A 25950-nucleotide genomic window follows, 5' to 3' on the forward strand; every position below is an offset into this window, starting at 1 on the left:
TGCAGGGAGGGACAAAACCCGGGGCCACCTCGGGTGTGGCTGGGGGGGACCCCGCTGCCCCCAGCCCCCCTCCAGCAGCGCACCCCAGGGCGCGGTGCCTTCCCCAGTGGCTTTGGGGCGCGCGGCCCCCCCCAGTTCAGCCCCACAGCGACGGGCAGCCCGCGCTGGAGGGACCCCCTCGCCCTCCCCGACAGCCACCCCGGGGGAGGGGGGACATGCCGTGGCTGCAGCGATCCCCATCCTCCCACCCGGCACCGAACCCCTGTGCCACGGCTCAGGCCTCACGCGGGGGTGTCTCCACACCAGGGACCGCGGGGACCCCTCCGTGCCCCCTCCCTGGGCACGGGCACAGGTCAGCGGTGACAAATCCCAGCCCCGAGCTGCCCGTCAAGGACAACCGCGGGGACAGGGACGCCTGCAACCCGGTCACAGCACGTATGCGAATGCTGGAGCGGAGCGGGTGCGAATTTCCCACCCCGCCGGCTGCCCCAGGCCCCCCCAGGGCCCCCCAGCACCACCCTGCAGGGCCCAGCACCCCTCTGAAACACCCCAGCACCCAGCAGGACAAACCCCGGGGTCACTGCGCCGGGGCAGCCCTGGGTGTCTTTATGCCCCACCACGGGGTACGAGCACCCACCACATCGGGGAAACTGAGGCAGGGGTGTGCAGTGGGGTGCCCTGGCTCCCCCAAAGCAGCTTGAATTTTGGCATCAGGCTGGTTCATCCCATGCAGCCCCAATGTAAAGCCACCGCTTACCGGGCCCAGCAGGAGGAGGAGGAGGGGGAGGAAGGCAGAGCCATCACCGCTGATGGTGAGGGGCTGCACTGGGGCTGAGCGGGGAGGACTGGGCTGGGGGGCAGCAGGCACGAGGCTGCCCCATCCCTCCCCGCTGCTGCTGCCTCCTCCAGCTCTCCCCTCCCCAGCCAATGTTAATTAAACCCAAGCGCTTAATTACAACCTGCTGAATCCCGCGGCTGCTTCCCAGAGCCCGCAAACACCGTCGTGGGGCCAGCCCCGACCCCCACAGCCCTATAGGAAAGGTGGCGGCTGGGGGAACCAGGGGAGCACCCCGGTGCCTGCGGGTTTGGGTTGCAGCTCGTCAGCGGCGTAAAGGATCTTCACGCAACGCACGGAAAGAGCAAACGCAGCCGGTGGCACCGGGAACGTCACCCCGGGGGGGTCTTGGCCTCTCCGAGGAGGATGGGGACAGATGGCTTGGTCCCAGGGTTGTCCCCAAGCTGGCAGGTCTCCCCGAGGGGTGCAGAGGGAAAGGGATGCTCAGCCATCCCGGTGACACCGGCTGCTGGCAATGAAAAAATAATTAAGACAAATAAGGTGAAGGCTGGTGGTGGCACAGAGGGCAGCGAGCCGGGGCGGGGGAGCCAGCGTCCCACCGTGCTTCCCCTCCTGGGCACCCACTGGCCGGTGCCGGGGTGGGGAGGTGCCCAGGGGGGTGGCCTGACCCTCTGGCCCTCCTGCCCGCAGGTCCCCGCCGGCCCATGAAGTGATTCGGGCGGGTGGCACAGCCCCTGCTCCTGCCGTAGCCGCCGCCGCAGCGGGCACCGAGGTAAGGACCCGGGGCCACTGCCGTGGGGCGTGTGGGATGCTCCGGCGTGGGCGCCAGACCCCCAAACTGACCCTGTGGGGCAGAAATCCCACGTTTCAGCGGACGCTCACACCCACGCGCCCATCCGGGAGGGTGCGGGCTGGGGACGGGGGGCCGCGGGGTGCGGAGCCCGGTGGGACGGGCACAGGTAGGTGCCACGGGGGCTCGGGAGTACCGGGGCGGCCGGCCAGCGGTGCCGGTGCTGTTCCACTCTGTTCTGTTTCTCTCGCTCAGGTCTGCTGGCCATGGGCAACCTGATAAAGGTATTGGGCAAAGATTTAGAAAACTGTCCTCATTTTTTCCTGGATTTTGAAAGTAAGTCCCGTGAGCAGGGCGGGCGCGGGGAGGGGGCCAGGGCCACCGCCACTGCTGCTCGCTGGAAGATGGGGACACGCGCGGTGTCCCTGAGCGGCCCCGTGTCCCCAGGTGCCTCTGGGCAGCCCTGGACACACCCCGCGAAGGGCTGAGCGGGGCAGGGGAGCAGGACCCCGAGAGATGCTCCATCCCTGAAATGGTGGGATGCAGGATGCGTCCCGGCAGCAGAACCTGGCCTAAGAGGACCTCAGGGACGTGCTCGCTGTCATTAGAGTCAATGGCACCAGGTGGCCATGTGGCATGTCCCCTGCCACCGCCACAGCAGGGACAGCCCGGAGGCCGGGGAAGGAGGAGGGAAGGGTCGGTGCCACCTGCCTTGCTGGGAGGGGCGACGAGGTGGTTGCAGCCTGCACCCGAGGGACGGGGATCGGGGACCCCAGTCCAGCCTGGGAGACCTGCCCCAGCTTCCCATTGGCCTGGGGTAACTGGGACAGGAGAGTGTGGCTTAGGGACCTCCCAGGCTGGACCCTGGGGCATACAGGAGATGGTGGCCACCACACCAGGGTGCCAGCCCCGGCGCAGCCCCGTGGCCCCCCTTGCTCCCTCTCTCCCTGCTTCCTCCCGGGGCACAGCTCAGCGCAGGAGCGAGGTGGGTAGAGATGGTGCAGCAGCCCCGCGCAGCTCACCGCACCGCCTCCAGCACCCCCAGTACCGGGCTGGGGTCCCACAGCCACCCCACTCCCACGGCGAGGGACCTTCCTGGCTCCTTCAGGGTCCTTTGAGGCAGCCCAGCCTTCACCCGCCTCCAGCCCCCTCCACAGGGACAGGGCTATGGGGGCTCCCCGGGCCCCCCTGTTTCGGGCTGGCTGCGCAGCCAGAGAGGGGACCCCCATAGCCAACACTCTGGGGACTCGCTCACCCCTTTGCCCTCCTCGCCGGAGCCCGGCGGCTCTCCCCTCCCTCCGCTCCTTCCTCTCCATCACCCCATCTGCCAGCGCTCATCACCATCGGGGGGGAAGAGGCTGCAGCCGCGGGGCCACCGCTGGCCGCCCCGGAGTGCCCCGAGCCCCCGGGGAGCAGCGGGGGGAGGACGGGGGCTCTGCCAGCCGCTGCCCGCAGCCCAGCACCTCTTCCCCGCGCACCACCTCACCATCACGCTTCTTTTCCTCTTGTTTCTTCTCTTGCAGGTTTCACATGGGGAACCTTCTTAAAGTGTTGACTTATAACGAACTTGACCAAGGCCCTAATTTTTTCCTTGACTTTGAAAGTGAGATGGGATTTTTATTTGCCTTTTTTTTTTTGTTTCCTACTTCTCCTGAGTTCCACATCCACGCCATTTTTTTTTGAGTTCTCGTACCCGTCGCCCATCGCATCGCGCCCATCCCAGACGTCCTCTCCCCACCTTCGCCGGCCGGGGGTCTCCCCGGGGAGGGGGGACCGAGGCTGCCAGGGCAGACCCATGCCCGGGGGCTATCGCTCCGCAGCTCTTCCCCGGGGGGCAATTTGCAGCCCGTTGGGCTGGGGGCTGCTTGGGGACCCCCCCCATGAGCAGGACCGTGGTCGCAGGGCAGCCAGGACTCACCCCCCAACTCCACGAGCTGGGGCAAGGAGGCAGCTCTGGGGGGAGAAACCCCCAAGAAAGGGCTGTGGGTAGTGGTAGAGCCGTGGGTTGGGGTGCCGGCCCCCCCACCGCGGCTCTTGCCGCCCCACGGTCCGCTCAGAGCCCTCCGGGTTTCTCTCCCCGGGGCGCTGCCCTGCAGATGCGCAGCCCACGGAGGCCGAGACGGCGGTGTGGAACCAGGTGAACGCCGTGCTGGAGGAGGCACAGGCCGTCCTGGCCGAGCTGCAGTCCTACACGGGCGCCGGGCAGGAGATCCGAGAGGTGGGTGCAGCCCTGGCACCCGCTGCCCACACACCCACCCACCCACCCCGGCTTGGGGCAACCGCTGGTGCTCTCCCCCGTGTCACAGGCCATCCAAAACCCCGGGGACCTGCGGCTGCAGGAGAGGGCCTGGGGCGCCGTCTGCCCCCTCGTCGCCAAGCTGAAGCGCTTCTACGAGTTCTCCCTGCGGCTGGGTGAGAGCCCCTGGCCCCCTTCCCCCATTGCAGGGTGGGCTGGGGGGGAGCCCTGGCTCTGGGGGGGTGCTCAGATGTGGATGCCATGCTGCCCCGTGCCTCAGTTTCCCCCCCCGGGGCTGGGGAGGTGCACAGGAGCGGGAGAGGGACCGGTGGTGCTTCGTCCCCAGAGAACGCCCTGCGGAGCCTGCTGGAGGCCCTCACCAGCCCCCCGTACGCCCCGACCCAGCACCTCGAGCGGGAACAAGCCTTGGCCAAGCAGTTCGCCGAGATCCTCCACTTCACCCTCAGCTTCGATGAGCTCAAGGTACCTTCCCATGCCCCATGGCTGAGGTGGGGCCATGGGGTCCCCACACTGGGACTGTGCAAAAGCTGTGAGCCAGCACAGCCCCCTGGGACCCCCAAGGCCCCTGACGCAGGCCTCCCCTCCGCAGATGACCAACCCCGCCATCCAGAACGACTTCAGCTACTACAGAAGGACCATCAGCCGAAACCGCATCAACAACCTGCAGGTGAGAGGACGGTGCTGTCCCACCCTGGCCCAGGGATGATCCCCCCAGGGGGGTCACAGGACTGGGGATGGCTCGGGGCGGGGAATCAGCCACCCCAACAGCCCCCATCCTCCCCCCCTGCAGCTGGACGCGGAGAGCGAGGTGAACAACGAGATGGCCAACAGGATGTCCCTCTTCTACGCCGAGGCCACCCCCATGCTCAAAACGCTCAGCAATGCCACCACCAAGTTTGTTTCAGAGGTGAGTGAGGCCTCTGAGGTGTTTCAGGGTAAGGGGAAGCCCCCCTCCAGCACCAGCACCGTGCGGGGGGTCGGGGGGGCTGGGAAGGGAAATGGCAGCTGGGACCTGTTGGGTTTCAGAACAAGACCCTCCCCATCGAGGACACCACCGACTGCCTGAGCACCATGGCCTGTGTCTGCAGAGTGATGCTGGAGACCCCGTGAGTACCCCCCACAGGACGGGGGTGACACCTTGGTGCCGGGGTCCCTCTGCCACTCCCCCAGGCTCAGCTGGCCCCTCTCCCGGTGCAGGGAGTACCGGAGCCGCTTCACCAACACCGAGACCCTCCTCTTCTGCATGCGGGTGATGGTCGGCGTCATCATCCTCTACGATCACGTCCACCCCGTGGGGGCCTTCGCGAAGACCTCCAAGATTGACGTGAGTGGCCGTGGGGTGCACCGGGGGGATGTCACAGCCATCCCGCTCACCCCCGTGTAGCTGTGATGCCCAGGGGGTCCCTCTCCCTGGATAACCCCTGTGGTCCAGAGGGGAACTCACCCCCCGAGCAGCGAGGAGGAGGATGGGGAGGAAGGGGGGGCAGCTCCCACAGCCTCTCCTGTCCCCCCCACCAGATGAAAGGCTGCATCAAAGTCTTGAAAGACCAACCCTCAACCAGCACCGAGGGGCTCCTGAACGCTCTGAGGTGAGTCGGGGGGGCTGGGGGATGTGGCATCCCCCGACGGCACCGTGGGGTGGTGGCAGAGAGGGTCGGGGTGACCGTCCCCTCCCTGCCCCAGGTACACCACTCGGCACCTCAACGATGACACCACGTCCAAACAGATCCGGGCCCTGCTGCAGTGAGCCAGCCCCGACCCCCCGCACCGTCACCGTGTCACCTCCGCCCATGACCATACCGCTCATTCGGTACCGAGGGAAAAGGGACAATAAGAAATACACAAAAAATATAAAAAATATATCAAAATGGCCCAAGGCCACCCCCAACGCGCTCCCAGCCCCTCCCCATCCCCACCCCCAAATTAGCACCCGCTTCTGGTGCGGGTGGCACCGTGGGGACACCGCGCTGGGGGTGCTGGGGCCGGGCAGGGATGTGCCGCTGGGGCCGGCGGCAGCGAGCACCCACGGCAGGGGACACCCTGGAGAGGGGGAACGGGGCAGGTGTCACCCCTGTCCCCATCCTCACCCCCGAGCACCCGGCTGCGGAGGAGGAGGAGGAATGACCATCCCTGCACTGACTCTGGTGGAAACGGCTCCGTCTCACCTGGTAGATTTTTAATAGGAGCAATTAAATCTCCACTCCCCTCTTCTTTTCTACATTATTTTTTTTTTTGGGTGTGAAATAAAATGACATTTAATCTGTTCGTTGCCGGAGCGGGGCCGTCTCTGCTGCGTCCCATCCCGCACCGAGCCTGGGGCCCCCTCCATGACACCCCCGGGACCACGTCCCCTCTCCGCGACGCCCCAGGGACCCATCACTGCTGGGACAAATCCCATGTCCCCGCCATGTCTCAACCCCACCGTGACACTGCTGGTGACCAGGAGGTCCCGGAGGGACAACGACCCCGGGCTGGCCCCCAGGGTGTCCCCCCATGGTGGTGCTGCCCCCTCCGGCTGCCCCCAAGCCAGCCCATCCAGGGCACCCTCCTGCCCCAGTGCCCCAGCAGCTGCAGACTGGGAGGACTGGGAGGCTGCTGGAGGCCATGGCTGGCTGCCACGGGGCCTGTGCCTTTGCCGGCAGATGGCCCTGTGACACCGTGACAAAGCAGCCCCAGTGCCCCCCTCTCGTGCCGGTCCCACTGTGGCGGGACCCACTGGGGCTCAGCCCCCCACCCCGCAGCCCCCCGAGCTGGGGGAGGCCCCCACGGACACCCCACAGCGCAGGGCCCTGCGCCTGCCCTTGGCGGGGGCTGTGTCACCCCCCCACCAGGGACATCCCAGGGCCCCCCCTCGCCATGGCCGCACTCCCGGGGCGCGGGGCCAAGTCCCCCGGGGTTTGGTGTCCCGCCAGCTGGATAATGCTCCCCTTCCCGCCACCCTTCCCGCCCGCACCGCCGGCCCCCCTCACCCACATGGCCCCCACATGGCACCCCACTTGTGGGACCAGGACCCCGGAGCCCTCGTGCTGGGTGGCTCCCCCGTCAGCACGCCTGTGCCTCAGTTTCCCCACCTGCACAATGGGAAACAACCAGCGTATGGCAGAGGGCGCACGGGCAGGGTCCCCACAGCCCCCCTGGACTCTGGACCCCCCCCCACTGAACTGCTCAGGGTGCCAACACGGGGACACCCATCCTGCCCACCCGCCCGCTGCAGCCCCCACGTCCCCAGACCTGCGTGGGCACCCACCAGCACCCCTCAGCCACGGCAGCCCCGGGGGACCACAAGCAGCACAAGGAGGGGACAAAGAGGGGAGGGGGAAGACCTGGCACCCCCCAGCCCTTGGGATGCCGGCACTTCCCGGGCCCGGTGCCAGGATCTTTGCCGCCAAAGGCACCCAGCTCCCGCCGGCCGCACACGCTCTTGCACAACCTCGGCCAACGGCTCCTGGTATTTTTAGGTTCTTGTGACACGGGTTCCTCTCAGCCTGCCCCGAACCACTGTCGAGGCACCCCATGGGCCATGGGATCCCAAACGGCCGGCACTGCCCTGCTCCAGGAGCTCTCAGACCACCTCCATGCACCAGCCGTGCCTCAGTTTCCCCATTACCTTTGTCCACCAGCCCTGTGACAGCAGCAATGCCAGCCAGCCCTGCTGACCCCACGCAGACCCCAAGGGCTCCCTCTCGCCAAGCCCATCACCCGGGGCTTCTTCATGGCATAATGATCCCACCTGGGAACTGAAGATGAAGCTGGGACGTGGCTCAGTTCGGTGGCCGCAGCTGCCACGTGTCCGCAGGAGCCGCCGTCCCCCGGTGACACCGTCCCCCAGCCCGTCCAAGGCACTGGGGCAGGATGGTCCCTGCAGCGTGGGAACTGGGGTGGGAAGAGCCGGGACAGCGTCACCACCCGGGACCTCCAACAGGAGTTAAGGGACAGTCAGACCCTTTAAACCCACCAGCGAACGCGGGCACAGGCACCAGCTGGTCACCGGTGCCAGGCATGATGACAGCTGTGCCCTGGTGCCAGCTGGCTCCTGGCACAGAGCCGCAGCCCGGCCGCCCGTAACGTCCCCCCCGCAGGGCTGCGTCTGCCTTAGGAGGGGAGGGCTGAGGCCAAACTCATGCCACATGTGTGCCCTCAGCCCCGCCTGTCCCCCACGCAGCACCTCGCGGGGCAGAGCAGGGGGCACGTCCCACCCCAGCCCAGGGCAGCCCCACACGGGTGAGAACACGAGTCCTTGAGCATCACGGACAGATCGGAGAGCAGCCAAGGGGCTGGGGCTGCTTTGAGCCCAGGGGATGGTGGCCCCCATGGGCATCCCCTGTGTCACCAGCCCTGCCTGTGGCCGGGGACAGGAGCCCATGCCACCGCAATGCCAGTGCCCGAGGGAGAGGAGGGCTCCGAGGACAGGCAGCATCACCGGATGATGCCCCATGAGCCAGGGCACGGGTCCCATCCAGCTCGCGATGCTCAGCTGGGCCGGGGCGCCGCGGGGTTTAACTGATGCCGAGCCAAACCACACCAGGCCCGTACGGTTTTCTAATCCCAGTGTAATTAATGACCTTATCTTTGGCCAAAGCCATTTAGATTAAGTGGCTGGTGCGATGGGCTCGGCGGCTCCGGCTGCACAGATGGAAGAGCCGCGTTTGTCTGGGGATTAGCGGGGGGCAGATGGAGCGAAGGGCCGTTCCCCAGCCCCGAACCCCTCGGCACTTACAGCAGCCTGAAACCAGAGACCACAACAACTTTCTCAGCAAGTCCTGGCTGGGACTGGAGAGCAATTTCACATTGTCCCTTCTGCGGGTGACGGGGGAGGCGGGCAGGGCCCAGAGAAGAGGAGCAGGAGCTGAACGACGTGTGCCAGCGCCAGGAACTGGTGTGACCCCGGCCAGGAGCTCGATCCCACTCCCTGCCTCGAGTCCTCTGAACAGCAAAGTACAACAGACACCAGCTTCTTCCTCGGAGAGCAAATCATCACTGAGATGCTGGCCCCGACTCTGGGTAAATAAAAAACCTGTGTCCTCATTGACAGCCATGAGCAGGCTCTTGGACAGGACAGGCAGCCCAGGAGCTAGTGTGGGAGAGGAGTAACATTTATCTGTGGGGATAACAAAGTTCATATTAAACCGATTAAGGATATTAAATCCATTTCTAACAGTACGGTCATCGGACTGCACGCAGGAGACGGAGCAGCTAATCCCACCCCTCATTCACAGAGCTGCCCCGGTGATCCCAGCCTGGCCTGGCGAGATGACTCCACATGCCCATGTGAGACCACGTTCAGCACACCAGCGGCAAACGGGGCTTTATACCTGCCCTCACCTGCATCTCCTCCATCCAGGCTTGGAGAACACGGCTCCACGCCACGAGCCCTTGGCCATGTGCTCCAGCGCTGGGCTGAGCCCGCATCCACACACCCTTGAGTCAGCGGGGATGGCAAACAAGTCTGGGCTGGAGACGAGATTCAGCTGGTGCTGCAGAACAGACCCAGCAACGCAAACATGGTGCCCAGCATTTCAAAGCTGATGCCCAGCTCTGCCCAGCGCTGACAGGGAAAAGCCAAGCCAAATTCCCAGCTCTTCCCTGCATGTCCCCTTCAGCCACCCCACGCCCCTATCACACAACCCACGGCAGCCACCCCCACGGAGTGTGACAGAAATAATCCCACGCTGGGGAACACAAACCAGAGGTTTAATCTAACCCCTCCCAGAGCAGGCAGCTCCAGAGCCCACCACGGCAGATCCACCCGTGCAGCCCTTCCCCTCGCAGGCTGAGCCCTGAGACATGGCTCTGGCCACATGGCAAGCAGCTGAAGGAAAAAAAATGTGCTCTACCACCCCAAAACCCTCCCCAGCAGGAAGTTTCTTGATTGCATTTGCCAGGAGAACCCCAAACGCGCTGGAAAAGGCCCTCCCAGTTTCACCCAGCGCAGCACGCTGGGCGTTCACATCCTCCGGGAACGAGGACACTGCGGAGACCAACTGCGGCACGAGGAATGTGCTGCTCAGCAACTCGGATTCAAATGTGGGGCCAGTTCCCGCTGCCAAACCACAGTGTAAACCCCCGGGAATCCAGCTTTAACTAGGACAGACTCATCTGTTGCGAGCTCAATGAGATCATTTCCAAGTTCCTGTTTAACAGGTGCCAGCTCCCTCTGCACCTGCTCTGCGCACAGGGCTCAGCCTCCGCCGAGCTGAGAACATCTGCTCAGCTCCCTCCAAAGCTGCAGAAAAGGGGACTGGGAGAAGAAACCAGGCCTGGACGTCCTGCCCTGCGCCCAGAGCGGGGAACCTGGGCCAGAGGGGAACAGAGAGCAAGAAAACTGCACTTGTTAATAGGGAGGGGAACCCACAATAATCTTGCAACTTTATTTCCATATAAAAGAAAAAAATATATATATCCTCTCCACAATAAAGGCAGTAAGAGCTCGCTCAGCTCTGGAGCTGCACTCCTGGCCAAGCTGGAGGAGTGCAGGGGAATTTCTGTCTGAGTTCACATGCCAGCAGGATCAGCTCGACCATCCCAAGGATAATGCTGCGTCTCTGACAGGAATTAACGCTTGGCACGGGAGGATGCTGCCAGCAGCCTTGCCCCGGGGCCCAGGGATGCAAAGCATGAGAACCCGGCGCGATGAGGCCACATCAAGAGGAGCCGATGCAGCCGACGGCCTTTGGCCATCACTTACAAACCTGCCTCACCCCGAAGAAAAACAGCTCAGCTCGTTGGGTTCAAGGGCACCCAGGACTGAGTCGCTTTCTCGCCGCACGGGTGGCAGTGCGGCTGCTGCCCTCCACCAGCTGGTTCACGGGCTCACGGTGAGCTGCTGTCCTCGCCCCGGGTCTCTGTGCCCCCGCTGCCCCCCTCGGTCTCTGCAGCACAGCTGGCGGCCTCCAGCTTCCTTCTCTTCTTCAGATGGTGCAGGTGGGATTTGGATCGTGTGTGAGCTGGAGGAAGAGTGAACAAAGCGTTTAATTCTGGGGAACATGGAGAAGGAAACACCCGACCCGATCCCCCCATCCCTTCCCATCCTCCTGCACAATTCATTCCCACAGAAAAGTGAACACCCAGGCCCTGCCCTGGCCACCTCTCAGGACACTTCTACGCCAAACTATGGGGACTCAGAGGGGGAACAACCCTTCCAAGCCTTCTCCTGACCACAGGAAGGACTGGGAGAGGGAAAAATCCTGGTTCTGTATATGCACAAGACTCCATCCAGCAGGTCTGCTCCCAACCAAGACACGACGCTGGGAGGACTGGAGAAAGGGAAACGTCACCAACAAGGTGGCACATCGCAGGGTGCAGGCAAGGTGGTGCAACCCTCCACCACCCCCTGGAGCACTGCCAGGATTATTTGTAAGCCCAGACGCCTGCACCACAGCACCAGGGACACCCTGTACATCTGAGAGCGGATAGGGACGGAGCTGGAGAGCAGTCATGCTTTTGCTGGTGAGGCCCTCAGCTACAAGAGCAGCAGGAGTCAGCTGGGAACTGAGGTGTAATCCCAGGGATGCAACTTGTACTGACACAGCGGGGCAGCAGGAGCTGCATTTGTTTGAAATCACATAGTTAAGGACAGTAAAACCTCCTGTATCAGTGGCATTACCTAAGTAGAAGGTGCTTTGTCTAACCAGACCAACGCACCACCTCAGCAGGGCAGTTTCGCTGTTTCCAAGAGATCAGAGCAGCAATTAAAGCAGCAAACTTTTCAAGCAGGGCCTTAATTAAACAAGGGTATGTGCTCACTGAATCAAAGCCCTCAGGTATTTTCCAGTCATCCTTTTTTTTGGCCAAAGGATGAAATTACACGCAAAGCTGCTGCTCTGTCACAGTGCTGTAGGGTCACCCTCAGCTGGAAACAAAGCCTCACCTCTTACAATTTGTCACAAGCAACACCAAGGCGTAGAGTGGCTGGAAGAAGCACTGATGGCTGCTGCTCGCTGGGGAGCAATCTTACTCTTTTAAGTCCACACAAATTGTAAAATTAGCTAAAATTTAAAAATCTTTCCGAGCCGGTGGGGTACTGGGAAGGAGTTCCCAGAACCATCTGTAACTTGACTTAAGAAAACATCCCAGATTGCAGATTGACTCAGCTCCCACCACTGTTTTCACTTCCCTTTGAGCTTTTACATTTTGCAGTTACAAGTAACACCCAGGTTTTGGACCATTTTTCTCCCACCATCCAGGGATTTGAGGCAAATTCAGCTGGATGCAGAGAACAGCAGCTGGTCTTGGTTGAGAATTGTCATCATCTACCAGACTTTGGGGTGACATCCCTAGAGGACATGGAGTTGCAGCTGTAGTGTTTGGGGGCATCTTGAGGAGTTCCCACTCGGTCATAAAACTTGCTGGACCTGGAAGGATGGCACAGACCCTGGTAGCGTTCAGAGTCCTCTAGTTCTGGAGCAGGCAGAGCTCCTTCAAAGCACCTCCAAGCTGAGACAGCTGAGGCTAAAATAACAACCACACTTAGATCTCACTACAATGAGCTTCCCATCCTAAGCCAACTTCCATCTTTGCTTTCAGCAGTTCCCTGGAGCAACAGGAATAAGCGAATAATTCAAATCCAACAACCAATGACCTGGGAAATTTATCTTTGCGTGGTGTCTGCACACACCGCATTTGGGCAGCACATGGAGATTTACCAGTTTCATTTCTGCAGCCCGTTTCTCCACTACTTTTTGTTTCTGGTTCTCAGCATGAGCCTCACAGCACAGATAAATTCACTGAGTTAATCTGATTCCAGCTGAGCTCTTTTAAAGTAAGTCTATTGAAAATAGAAAATCCCTTTCTATTACCGTTACAGCTAAGAATACTTGTTTGAAAACCACACAAATAGGAGATATTGGAGCAAAACTGAGCTATTAAAAACATTAAGAAACTTCCATTTCACACAACAAAATTTTAGAAGCAACAAATTTCTTCTGTGCTTTTTGAAGTGCTGAAAAGGACCAGCAGCACTGACTAAAAACAGATAGCTCCGAGGCTTGATGCTACGTATAGATCCCCACGGCTGGCGTGACAGCAGAGTGTGACAGTGTTTGCTGGGGAAGGGGGGGAAGCCTGACAGATGGCTGCAGTGGCACAGCTCCTGCACCCCCTCTGGGCTTGCAAATGGCTGCTTTCATACACGGGCTGTAAACACTCCCTGAAAGCCCAAGATCATGTGCCGAGGGTCATCCGGCCAAGCAGAGACAGCCAAGGAAGCTGCTCTGCTCCGGAGGATGCCTCGCTCCACCCCTCCGCATAACTGCGCTCGCTGTGCCCCCTCCCAGGTCCTCTCCTGTCCCCCTCCCCAGATCCTACCTGCCCACTCCCTGTCCCCAATGATGACTCTGTCGCAGAGCTCACACACGCGATGGCTCCGTTTGTTCTCGTTTACGTCGTACTCCATCTTCAGCGGCTCTGCTGGGGGCTCACATCCCTGTAGATTAAATAATGCCTCAAATTGGTTTCTAGTATGAAAATTTGCTTGGCCAAGTAATGGGGCCTGGAGACTACCGAGAAGTTGGCTTCCCAGCCACGGCTCCCTTGTTAACTCCAGTTACCCAGTACCTGGATGAAGCTCTCCACAATCTCCAGAGCAGGTTTCAGCACATCCTCCTCCCACCGCAAGAGATCAGACACCTCCAAGCCGTACACTGGAGGCACGTTGGGCCCGGGACCTACAGAGAGACAGAAAGGCAGGTCACCACCAAAACCTCTCCAGCATCATGTCCCAGCACCATGTCCCAGCACCCCTGGGGCTATGCTGCGACCAGGAGAGATCTGTTCTTTCCTGTCTAGCTGTCCTTTAGCATTCAGAAGCAAACAGCACCAGCCTTTCCACAGCCAAAATTAGCAGAGACTTCAGCCTGGGGGGCAGCAAGAACACCTAACACCTCCAGCAAGCACCTTCAGGGCTGTCTGCGTTCGGGACAGCATCACAAAACCCCAGCACTCCGACAGCCCATCGTAACAGCAAACACTTCACCACGGCCGTGGTCCACAGGAGGCTGCAGAAGATCAAAAGCCAGATCCAGGCACAAAGCCATCACACAAAGCTTACAAGCAGATGCAGGCATGGAGTCTGGATGAGGCATCTGCGGGTGCAGGTTCCCACTCCGAGCTGGAATTGCTTATGAGGCTGCAGGGGCCAACGCTCCCGGCTCACAGCAGCAGGTCCCAGCAGGAGACGCTTTACTAATGCCTCAACCTGACAAGGCACAGTCTCAAAGCCACCCCTTCGGCCTCCCCCAGCCTGGCATGAGGGCACGGGGTGCTCGCTGCAGCCCAGCCAGGGGGAGACAGCTGCAATCAGAGAGCGCCTGCTCCCTCCAGTGCCATTCCTGCCCTGCCACGGCTCACCTGCCCGCAGCCACCGGGCACGGGGCCCCGCTCGGACAGAGCCAAAGACTTCAGCAGGTGCTGCCTTTTATTGCTGTAACCACAAACAAGCTCCCGACAGCGCCGATCTGAAGCACACCTGCCACCAGAAAGGTGAGCCACAGCCACCAAGCACATTGCTCCAGGAAAGCTCCTGCACCCCGTTCAAAGCCCATCTTTTCACTCGTTTCTCCCTGCCTTTTTTTTTTATTTTATTTTATTGTTGGTTTGCCCCTACCAAGCACCTTTCAACAAGTGCCCGGCTCCCAGCTGCTGCTGCTGGCCCTGCTCCAAGGCTGGGGCTGGGACGGGGAAGTCCTGCTGGCTCCTTGCCACCGCAGTTGGAGGCTAAGAGCTGCCAATGGGCTCCTGCTGCTAAGCTGGAGGGCAGCTGTCAACTGGGTTTTTCACCCTGCACAGGGAGCATGGGTGGGTGAAGGAGAGGGACCCACGTTCAGGCTGCAATCAGGGCAGAGCCTGGTGGGTGCATCCTGGAGGGATCTGGGTGGACGCAGACACCCGCAGAGCCAGGGCAGCCAGAAGAACCCAGGCAGGATCGTCTGATCTCTGCCAGACTCGCGTCCCCCCAACACACGCTGCCCCAAAGCAGAGGAGCCATCACTCTCCTCTCTTGAGCCGGGAGTAGGGGATGTGCCAAGGAGGGGTGAGAAGAGCTGCGAGAACAGGGATGGTGAGGCAGGGCAGGAACTTACGTCTCAGGAAGCGGTTTCGGACCCACTTGTTCTGCCTCCGAGCGTATCTCTTGGTCACCTGTTTCAGGGCCTGGATCCCTTTGAAGCAGAGGGAATAAAAAATAAAACCCAAGGTCAGCACAACGCTGTGAGCCGAGCTCAGAGCCGAGTGAGAAGGGGCTGTCAGCTCCCGCACGAGCAAATCACACAAGGCAAGAGTTTGTGCTGGATGGCACCACGCTCACTGAAGGGAAGTATTTCTACTGTCAGCCCAGAGGTCTCCGAGCCAGCAGTGAGAAGTGGTGACCACAGCAAAGCAGCCAGGCCCTGCCAGACAGCGCGTAGGGACAGCACAGAAGGGCTGGACAAGGTGGCCCAAGTGCCCTTGAATGAACACTGGGTGGAAAGGGCCCAAAACCTCTGCCCTGAAACCTTTAGCAGGTAGGACAAGCTGTTCAGGGGCTGCACTGCTCTCGTAACACCTAAATGAATACTTCACTGCACAGACAGAGCCCAGGACTCCTTGTCCTACCCACAGCGGGCCCAGACGATGGTTCACCACTGTAACCTTTCAATATTTAGTACCAGACTTATCATATCCCTCCATAACTGTCTCCTGAGCAGACACAACAAGACCCTTCCGCACTAGACTTGTTTTCAAGTCTTTTATCATTTCTGTGGTTTCCTCAGCCTCCATCTCCACTTCGCACTGAACCCTCCTCGACACAGACCAACTCCGCCTGGGACCTCTGCTGTGCTGAGGAGCAGAGCAGCTCTCTCCTCCAACAACAGCACATCAGTCCAGACACTCCAGAACGACACGTGCCATCGAAGAGGGCATCGCTATTGACACATGCTGGGATCTGCCAGATCCCCAGATCCCTTCCCACCATCCTGCTGCTGAACCAGATGCCGAGTTCTGCTTCATTCCTTCTTTCTAGCCCTGCTCTCCACAGCATTCACATCCCGGCTGGGATCCCATCACCCAGGTCACTGGTGGACCAGCTCCAGACCCTGACTCACACTGTGCCCAGTACATCTTGCAAGGAGACCTGGGGGAAGGGAGGGAGGAATTGCTCTGTGTGTGCTCAGAAATGCTCTCCAAGCACTGAAAAAGGAGTCCCTGCCCCCCTGGGCTGGCAGAAGTGGAAAATGCAGAGAGAAAGGTGCACCTCAACCCCAACAAGATCTGCCCCAAGGTTTGAGCTTGGTTCAGACCATCACACAGTGTCACCTGGAGCTGCATGGGGCTGAGGGATGCAGGGCACCCAGGGTGCTCCTCTCACCTTTTTGCAGCAGCAGAGCACTGGTCTCGGGCGAGCAATTCCCCTCGCTGACGAGGTACTCGTGGAACTCCTTGAAGCCGATGGACTGGAAGATGCCGTGCTGGTAATCCTGCCTGGAGAACAAGACAAGAGAGAGGGGACAAAGTCTCCTTCAGAACAGCGGGAGACCTCAACCCTCCCCGTAACAGCTCAGATCTGTGTCTCACCCTGCAGGACCCCCACAGGTGGCCATAAGCCCACGGCATTGGGGCACAAGCCAAGCCAGGCACACACAGGAACGCAGACCGGTGCCTTCAGTGACAGTTCACATCAGCTTTGCTGTGTGAGCACTCGGGCAGCACCAGGTAATTTTTACTGAGGGGAAATGTCCCCGCTTGGCAGGGATGGTCCAGGCAAAATTAATTCAACACTAAGACCCACAGGGACTCTGCTGTTTGACCAACCCTGGTCGAAGGGTTCTGGCAGGGAAGGCCAGGAAGTGCTGGAGGATCTGGCTGGTTCAGACCTCACCGCTGATGGTGCCCCCCCAGAGACAGGCACCCGCTGCAGGAGCGGGTGCTGCCAGGAGAGGGCTGGGAGCAGCCATACATGGGAGCTGCTGCAGGGAGAGTCGGCCCGGGCCCTGCATGGGTCTGGCAGGTGGGACTGGGACCAGAAAGGGAGCTGGCTTCTCACCCACCGGTTCTCGGCCACCTTCTCCTGGTTGTAGCGTCGGTGGAAGTCCCGCAGCTCCTCCAGCAGTCCCGCAGCCAGCATGTCATCCACCCGCTTCTCCAGCCGCTGGTCCAGAGCTGGGAGGAGGAGAGCAGGACACGCTCAGCCGCTCGGAGCCGTGCCCTCGGGAGGCCCACAACGGGACAATGCGCTAGGGCTCGGTTTGGCACTGCCAGCCTGCCGATGCTCCTGAGGAAGGCAGAGTCCAGCAGGTGAGGGGAGGGAGTCCTCTGTCACACCCACAGATACCAGAAGAATTGCTGCCTTGTTCAGGGAGGGGGCTGGGGCCGGAGCAGGGAATCAGCCCTAACCCCGCATCACCGTGCTCAGCCAGCCAGGAGCTGTGCAAAGCCCACTCTCACCTGCCTGGTCTGCATGGAGCCACAAGATGCAGGAATGGGGGTACTTCAGGGGGCCCCCTAAGGGTCCCCCACCTTCCTCCTCCTGCTGCTGGTGCAAGATTTCACTGTGGGGGATCCCTGTCTCTTCAAACACTTGGAGGCTCCTGTAAGCAGAGACAGACAGAGCTCAGAGGCTGGGTGAGGATGAGCTTTTCAATTTCCCCAGCAGCCCTGGGGGCTCCAGCAAAGGGAACCACAGACACTCGCTGCAATCCAAGCCTCTCATGTAGGGGGAGGGCAGGTTTCTGCCCCATCCCGTGCCCGGAATCCCCAGCACACCCAGGTCCCGGGGCTGCAGCGCAGTGCAGAGCACAGCGATGGCACCCCAGGAGCCCAGAGCACAACCACCCACTCCTGCCTGGCACTGGGACAAGCCCTGCAGGGGACGGGGTTCTGGCTCCAGCCCTGCCCTTTCCAGCCAGGCAGGGCTGCAGGGAAGGGGCCAGCACTGCCGATGCTGCGAAGCATTCCTGCCAGCTCAGCCCAGCCCAGCCAGGGAGGTGGAGGAAGCTGCACGGGGTGCCCAACCCTCTGTCCCTCTGCACCGTGCGAATGGGGTGGGCGGCGTTCTGCTCCCCCAGGGCCAGGGCTCGGCTGGGATGGGCCCGCCGAAGCAGCAAGCCTGGTCTTGCTGCCGTGCCGTTCCCACAGAGCTCAGCTATGTTACTCAGCCAGCACGGCAGCTTGCTCTTTAAATAGCTCCAGGTAAACCCCACTGCTGGGGCACCGCAGCAGGAGCAGCCCCGGTGCACACAAGCCAGGAGCAACGCGCTGTCCTGGACCTCAAAGGCAGGTCAAGCTGGGGGGTGCGTAGCCAAAGGTCTCAGACCCCAGAGAGGTCCCCAACTCCAGTGCTCCAAGGTCCCCAAGCACCTTGATAAGAGGCCGGGAGCACCCGCCTGGGATGGGAGAGCCCATCTTGCCATGCTCCCAGGCACATGATTCCCTTGGGAAGGGGTGCTGGGCCCTGGCACCTCCTGCTCCCAGCACGCCAAGCTCACCTGGCCATTTTGCGCTTGTCGTTGGGGTGCACCTTGGCCGCCATCTCTGGGTCCACCTGGCTCAGGCGGCGATGGAGCTCAACGCCATCCAGCTGCTCCAGCTCCACTTTCCTGTCGGTGACCGGCCCGGGGGCTGTGCTGGCCTTCTCCTGTGGGACACAAGGCAGCCCTGAATCAAGCCACTCATCTGTGGCAAGCAAGAAGATCCCCCAGACCCATGGGATGAATGAGGGGCTTTTGGTTCTCCTTGCCCCACTCTAGCAGGGAGAGCACCGTGCCCAGTTGCAGGAAGCCTGCTCTGAACATGGGGTTCAACCTTTCCCGGAGGGATACGCAGCCCCTCAACGGTACCTTTGTGTTGATAAGGACCTTCCAGAGCAGGGACTCGATGTAGTAGTTGGTTCCTCCCACAACAATAGGGATCTTGTCTCGAGCAAAGATATCTTCAATGTGCCATAGTCAGGGAGCATAAGCAGAGATGCATGGCAGGGAGCAAGGGCTGGGGGGAGCAGCAGCCTGCGGCCCAGACCCCACTCTCCCAGCCCCATGGAGCTGGTGAGGCTGCAGGACAGGGTTATAGGTGTCCCTCATCTCTCACTATCCTCTGCTACCTGTGCCAGCTACCACCAACACTCAGAGACACCCAGGGACTGCCAGGGAGGGCAATACCCAGCTCAGCACTGTTGCAGTGCAGCAGAGACCTTCCCCAACCAGCCCTAAGCATTAGCTGGGTAAAAAAAGCTCCAAGCCCCGCTCATGAGCGGTATCCTCTGAAAGCCAGAGTCAGCTGCAATGTCAGAGCCCAAGGCTGACGCAAACACTGATCCCTCTTGCAGGCATGGCTGTGGCGGGGGGGCAAAGTCCGTATCTGCTTGGCCAGGCAGGCTGCAGCATGAAAGGATATCAGAGCCACGGCTTTGTCTCTGAAATCCACCACCGTGTAGTTAGAGACAAGGGGATCCACAAAGCTGATCATGTGGTGTCTGCACAGACGCTGCTCCTGCAGAGAAACCTTGTTCGTGATGATGTCCAAGCCCTTGTACACCTGGGGAAGAGAAGAGCCCATCATTCACCTCTATGTCCCATGAAAGCCCCACCAACCGCTGCTCCTTCACACCAGTGAGTGCAACCAGCAGCATCTTGCTGCTTCGAGGTGCATCTTCAATCTCAACTTTGGGATATACAACCTGGGAGAGCACTGCTGAGAGATGCCAGCCTTCAGCTAAGAGCAGAGCAGAAAGAAAAGCCACCCAAACCACCCCTTTGGGAGCATTCTTGGTGAAGAGCCAAGGCAACCCGCGATCCCAGCAGCACACATCCCAGTCACAGCCCAAATCCACCCTCCAGGCTGCAGAAAGCAACAGCCACAGCCCAGGCAGTGCAAGTACCGGAGCTGCCTCAGCTTGGCATCCCATCCCCACGGCCCGCCTGGGTCCCATGGGCAGAGCCCTTTCAGATGAGAGCATCTTTCACCCAGGAGAAGGGAGGAAGGCTCCTTGCCCTGCTCCCCACAGCAGGCAAACACAACCCTCCTCAGAATCCCTGTGCCCCAGCACTGCCCCAGGCACGCCTGTCAGTGGGTGATGCAAGGCTCTGCAGACAAACAGGGATCAGAGCAGGGACCCGCACCCCGAGGGTGCTGGCAGCAGGCACGTGGTTGCAGTGGGGCACATAAAGACCTTCTGTCCAGCCCAGCTCTGCGCCGTGCCAAGGACCGAGCACCCTCCGCGCCAGGCGGTGGCTAAGGCTCTGCTTCGTGCCACAGTCGCAGGGAGGATGCGTTCAGCTCCCAGCACCTCCCTGCTTGGAGCACTCTCCCAGCTTGGGATAAACTGGGCTACTGGGAGAAGGGACTGGAAACGGCTGTGCTCATTTCCTCCTCCAGCACCCAGAAACCACCCCAGCCAGAGGGCCAGACTTCCAGAACCAAATTTCCCACTAATCCCCTCTGAGAAGCTGCCAAGCCTTGGGCTGCAGTGCGGCCTCCACCCACTGCCTCACCTGGTCCCAGACGGAAGGACAAGGTGACACAGAGGTGACCCACGGGCAGAAGGCACAGAGCGGCAGCAAGGGACGACCTGAGGTTAGTGGAGCAGGGAAGCCCGATCCCTGCCCAGAGCAGTCATGGGAGCTGCTGGGGTGGCTGAACCGGAGCTGCTGGGGTGGCTGAACCAGCTTGGAGGGCGAGGGCCAGCTCCTGCTCCTGGTCCCAGCGGAGAAAGGCTCGCCTGGGGGCTGGAAGCGAGGAGGGAGAGGGAGGGCAACCAAATGCTCTTCCTTTCTGCCCTGCAGAAACCCAGCTGGCTCCAGGGGATGAGCAGACAGGAGGAGAGGCCCAAGAGGCAGCGCTCTGCCAACGTGCCCCGTGGCTGGCTGCTGTTGATCCTCTCCCATCAGCCAGCCCGGGCTGAGCAGCGCCAGTCAACACACGTCTCCAGTGGGCACTGAAAGCCTTTGAATTCAGCGAGCTTTGGCTCAGCGCCTTCTCTCCCCTAGCAAGGGCCAGTCCAGCCCTCCAGCTCCTCCGACTCCCACTCGTCTGCCTGAAACCACCGTCAATACAGAGGGCTGACGGGGAGGCCGCGAGGCAGCCGGGAGCTCCCAGTGCCCTGAGCGGGCAGAGCCGGGATTTACAGTTCAGGCTCCAGTGCCCCAAGGTTCTTCTGGAGATTAAACACCGAGAGCCTCCTCGAATATCTGGCAACAAGAGGAGGAGGAATGCAGTGTCAGTGTGTGGGCTGGGAGGAAACAAAGGCAGCCTTTTACACACACCCAGCAAAGCCCAGAGAAGGTTTCCACCAGCTGGCTGTCGGCAGGGCCTCGCACCGAGACGTCCGCCCGACGCTCAGTTCTATTTTCAGCAAGCGGCTCAGATAAGCCTTTGTTGCTTTCTAAGGCCTCAAAACAGATTAGCGGCAGCCTGGAGCAGCAGGCCTCCGAGACACCGAGCACAAGCCGGGGACTAAAGATGCTTAGCCTTGACGGCATCCTCCCACCTCTGCCACCGAAAGCCCCGGGGACGTCAGCCCCCCGGCTCCCAGCACTGTGCTGGAAGGTCAGCGCCATCTCCCCTTTTAAAGGGTGGGGAAACTGAGGCAGGAGACACAAACACCAGCAACCCTCGGGGAACAGTGCCTGTGAGGCTCCTCAGCCTGGCAAGGGTGGGCTCTCCCAAACCCTCACTCTGCCACCAGTGTCATGCAGAATCCCAAACTCTGTCCCTTTGTCACCATTGACACTCGAGGGGGAAAGGCACTGTCCTTGCCCTGAGCACAGGGAGCCCAGTATCGAAGGTGACATGATGGCTGTGCAGCACAGGGACCCCAGACACATCCAAGCCACCTACAGCTGGGAAGAGTGTGAAGATTTCACAGGGGCCAAGGGATGTCCCAGCTGGAGAGCGGCACAGAGGACCCAGATCAAGCTGGGGTGCAAGGAGAGCATGATTCACTCCCCGCCCTGATCCCTGCCACGAGCAGGATGTCAGCGAAGGCTCTTAAGATGTCCTGACTTGACGTACTAACTGGCAAACGTACCCAGTGTGCTACAAGAGCCTCCGGAGAGGGACTGCATCGCCACTTCAAAGTACGAAACCCAGAAGGGACAGTGGGATCAGGAGCGGATGGGGCCCCCCAGCAAGCTGGCACCGGGACTGCTGCGCACTCACTGCTCCATCAGGAACGAAAAAGCAGGACTGGCTTCCCCAGGGAACTACTTACTCCTCAAGAAAACTCACTGGGATGACAAACGGCAACAGAAAGGACAAAAAGAAAGATTAAGAGGCCATCAGATTAACCAGAGCTGCTGAGCTGCAGGCAGGCAGCAGCTAAATCTGTAATGTGACCACAGCCGTGATGAAAACACCCTGGAGATAGAGGGGTGCCTGTGTGCGGGAACAGGTGGGCTCGGGGCTCCCCGGCCCCTTCCCAAGCCTGGCTCTGGCTCCAGCAGCTGCCCAAAACACTGCCAGCGTTTGTCAGAGCTCGGCAGAGCGCGGCAATGAATGGACAGAGGGGGCTGAGGGCACCGCGGTCGCTGGCAGCTGTCAGTCGAGAATGAGCAATGGGATTTTTAAAACCCAGCAACTCTTTCGCGAAGGACACCGGAGCCAGCTCTGCGCAGCAGAGGGATATGCAGCAGGGAGACAATATTCCACGGGAACAAAGCCAGCAAGAAAGCAGACCCAGTTGGCTGGCTGCGGCCGCCTAAGCGGGGCACGGGGGTTAGTGGAGCACGGTGGGGGAGGCGCAGACGCTGGCTGCTCCAGGCTGTGCCTTCAGGGTGGAGAGGCAGGGCTCCCCCACCTCGCCGCCCCGAGAGGCTGCGCCGAAAGCACACTGCGCTACAGGATAAGAGTAGCGGGAGCTGTTCGGCTCTCGCTCCACAGTCACGCTAGAATGAGATTAAAAGGAAAGGAGGACGAGAGCCACTGGAGCGGGGATGCCATTGGGCGCCTGCAGCCAGAGCCCTCCCAGCACCTGCATTCCCATAGTGGGACCCGAAACAACCAGAGCACAAAATACACGCGTCAAAACATCCACCAGCACGAAATGAGACTCCACAGTACGCCAGTGGGCTCCAGCCACGTCCGCAGGGATGCTGCAGGAGCCTTGTGTTCGCAGGATCGCTCAAGCCAACAGCCCTTTCCCTGACATCAAGCCGGGCTGGCAGCCACCGCACGGTCTGAGAACCTCAGTGCTCACAGGACACAAACGGGCACGAATAACCCACCACACACTCTGGGGCTTGTTAGGATCAGGAAGGTCGGTTCACACTCTTTCCCCCAAGAGCTTAAGGAAAACATTCCATAAAATAAATTAAAGCTTTCCGATTGCTTGACCCAAATTCAGGAGAGGGAGTTTTTAAATCTGGCTCTCTGGGATACAAACAGTGACCAGCGTCAGCAGCCGTGGTGCAGGAAACCAGGAGGTGGCCGCAGGACAGAGAAAGTCCATCTCTAAGCAGCACAAAGGGGGCTGTTGGCAGAAAACACCTCCTTAAAAAGTGTAATAAACATGTTAAACATTAAACTTGATGGAAAGTTCAGGTGTTATAGAAACAGAACAGTGAAAGTGTTGATGAGGAAGGTGTCTTTGTTTAGCCCACACCTGGGGCTAAACAATAACAGTTTTTCTCTCAGCCAATGTCCCCTCCCCAAATGAGGAAGGGAATTGGGAAAAGGAGGGAGACTTGTACGTTGAAGTTAACCAGATTTTAACAAAATGAAGAAATCAATATAAATGACAACACAAAACAGACAACACTATACTTATCCACAGATCAGTAGCAAGTTGCTCCAGCAATCACAAAGAAGAAGCATAGAGTAGAGGTAGGAAGAAGCCCACCTCTTCCTACCAAACCCTCTCTTTTATAGTGAGCTTGATGTCAACGATACAGAACACACCTGTGGGCCAGCCTGGGTCAGCTGCCCCGGATTTAACTGCTGAGGGCCTTGATCACCATGGCTGGCCACAAACTGAAACCAAATCCCAGAAGGAAAACATTTTACTAAACAATAACAAAACCCCTGCAGTGGCTGAAATCGACAAAGCTCTTGTAGCTGAACCCAATTAGGACCAAAAAATGAGGCTCAGTTCTTTGGCATTTACTGACCCTGGCTGTACAACCGATATATCCCACGCTGCCACTTGCAATAAGAGACGAGACCACAGACAGGGTCACCAGCAATTAGCAAATATAATTTTTAATATTCTTTCCCGTATCTTGTCAGTGTCCCTTTGCTAGGTGACCAGGGAGGGGAGCGCTACGGCCATACACCAGCCTCGGGAAGGACAGCCAGCACTGGCCAGCACTGCTGCCTGGCCAGGCCTCCCAACCGGGACACGAACCACAACGCGGGACCGGCCCGGACTGACACACACACCCCCAAGGCCTCGATCCGGCAGGACTCGCGCCACGTCCTGCACGGTTGCCCAGATCTGCATCCGCAGGAGCAATCCTGGATGTCGCTTCCTACCGATTAACTCCAGCTGCTGCGCTCCCTGAGTCCATGGCTCCTTACACCTCCGCGGAGCTTTTTGCAGGTTAAAATTAAAACGCCCTCGCTTTGGTTTCCTTCCAAAAGATGAATTTATTGAGCAGGCTGGACGAACCCAGCTCTGCAGTTTTGGTTGTGCCACCTCGTGCAGAGCTAATGGGGAGCCCGGCACACTCCCCCCGAGAGCAGGAGGGGACACCGTGACACCGCCCCCCCGAAACCAAACAGCTGGGCACGGGGACAGGGCACCGAGGCCAGGCCGGGAGCACACCCTGCGGGCAGGATCTGTCCCCCGGGCTGTCCCCTGCAGGCACCCAGCCACAGGGCCTGGGGTCCCCGGGGGGAGCCCTCCCTACAGCCCCGCGGGGCTGAGCCTCTCCGGGCCCCGACCAGGCCCCAGTGCCCACCCCAGTACCAGGCCAGGCCGCCTCCCGACACCCTCTGCCAGGCCCAGCGCCCCGCCGGGGATCCCGGGCCCAGCTCCGGCCTTCCCCGGTCCCCAGGCCGGCCGCGGCCTCCCCCGGGCCCCGCCGTGGCCTTCCCCGAGCCCCAGGCCCGGCCCCGGCGTCTCCCGGTTCCCGGGCCTATCCGCGGCCTCCTTCGGGCCTACCCCCGGCCTCCCGCCGGCCGGGCCCGGCCGTACCTGCATGGAGTCGGCGCTGACGATCTCCCCGCCGAGGCGCAGCCCGAGCTGCAGCGCCAGCGCCGACTTGCCGGTGCCGGTAGCGCCCAGGATCACAACCAGCGGCCGCGGCGGCGGCGGGGCCCGGCCTAGGCAGAGCGCGGCCGCCGCCATAGCCCGGCCCGGCCCGGCGGCTGCCATGGGGACGAGCGGGCGGGACGGGGGCGGGCCGGGGCCGGGGCCGCCCGCGGGGAGGACGGGGCCGGGCCCTGTGCCCTGTGTCCCTCTGCCAGGCGGGGTTCCTGTCCCCGGCCCGGGTCCCCATCCCTGGCCCCTGCCCATCCCTGCACCCCCGGCCCCTTTTCGGGTCCCCCCGGCACCCCCCGCCCCACTCCCGGGCCGTGTCCACGCGGGGGGTTCTGCCCCGTGGTACCTTTTTGGGTCGGCTGGGGTGAGAAGGATGCTGTTGCTATAGCAACGGGGCAGAGGGATGAGGAGCGGGGCTGTTGCCATAGCAACAGAGAGGAGCGTGTTGCCGTGGCAACCGCAGCCTCCACTGAGGCTCGTCTTCCCTGTCGCCACGGCAACAGGGGGAGATGGGGAGCGGGCGGCTGTCTCCGTGGCAACGGAGGGGAAGGAAGGCAGGGAGACGGTTGCCACGGGGACGGCGGGAGGAGGGTACCTCCGCGGCGCCGCTCTCCCTGGCAACACACATCCTTTGCCATGGCAACAGGGAGGGGGGCGGGCAGCCGGCCCCCCTTGGAGGGCGAGGGATTATCATCCCCTCGGGCAACTGTCCTAAAAATTTGCCAGCCCAGGCGTGAAGGCGGCACCGAGAAGGCGGCACCGCATCCTCCACGCCCCCCCCCCGGGGCTGCCCCGGCGACGGTGGGAAAGCGGAGGTGGGTTGGGGAGGGGGGACATCGTAGCAGAGGCGAGGGGGTGAGTTGCAAGGAGGAGGGTGTGAGCAGGGCAATGTGCGTTAAAAAAAGAACTGTCAGCCCTGGAAATGTTGAAGATAGTCACAGGCG

At 61.0% G+C, this 25950-nt stretch overlaps 2 protein-coding genes across 5 annotated transcripts; one reads left to right on the forward strand and one right to left on the reverse strand.

Moving 5' to 3' along the window:
- The first annotated feature begins 1852 nt into the window (after positions 1–1852).
- LOC137673266 (CYFIP-related Rac1 interactor A-like) lies at positions 1853–5590 on the forward strand. Of its 4 annotated transcripts, XM_068417980.1 has the most exons (11): positions 2854–2970; positions 3042–3189; positions 3683–3804; positions 3893–3998; positions 4169–4305; positions 4433–4510; positions 4634–4750; positions 4870–4949; positions 5041–5167; positions 5362–5432; positions 5527–5590. In XM_068417980.1, the coding sequence occupies exons 2-11, from the start codon at positions 3117–3119 to the stop codon at positions 5588–5590; spliced, it is 975 nt and encodes a 324-aa protein (XP_068274081.1). In that variant the 5' UTR covers positions 2854–2970; positions 3042–3116. The 4 variants fall into 4 exon arrangements, with proteins under 4 accessions (XP_068274080.1, XP_068274081.1, XP_068274078.1 ...); XM_068417979.1 differs by lacking the exons at positions 2854–2970; positions 3042–3189 and adding an exon at positions 1853–1922; XM_068417977.1 differs by lacking the exon at positions 2854–2970 and having other exon boundaries at positions 3117–3189; positions 3644–3804.
- Positions 5591–10171: 4581 nt separating this feature from the next.
- Positions 10172–25120, reverse strand: TRIT1 (tRNA isopentenyltransferase 1). Its single transcript, XM_068417911.1, has 11 exons — positions 24941–25120; positions 19202–19344; positions 18651–18747; positions 18300–18448; positions 17260–17402; positions 16863–16974; positions 16184–16296; positions 14919–14996; positions 13396–13505; positions 13147–13264; positions 10172–10787 (listed from the first exon to the last, which is right to left on the reverse strand). The coding sequence occupies exons 1-11, from the start codon at positions 25118–25120 to the stop codon at positions 10654–10656; spliced, it is 1377 nt and encodes a 458-aa protein (XP_068274012.1). The 3' UTR covers positions 10172–10653.
- Between the last annotated feature and the right edge of the window lie 830 nt (positions 25121–25950).

The sequence above is a fragment of the Nyctibius grandis genome, chromosome 24 (genome assembly GCF_013368605.1).
Source record: "Nyctibius grandis isolate bNycGra1 chromosome 24, bNycGra1.pri, whole genome shotgun sequence".
NCBI classification, from domain to species: Eukaryota; Metazoa; Chordata; class Aves; order Nyctibiiformes; family Nyctibiidae; genus Nyctibius; species Nyctibius grandis.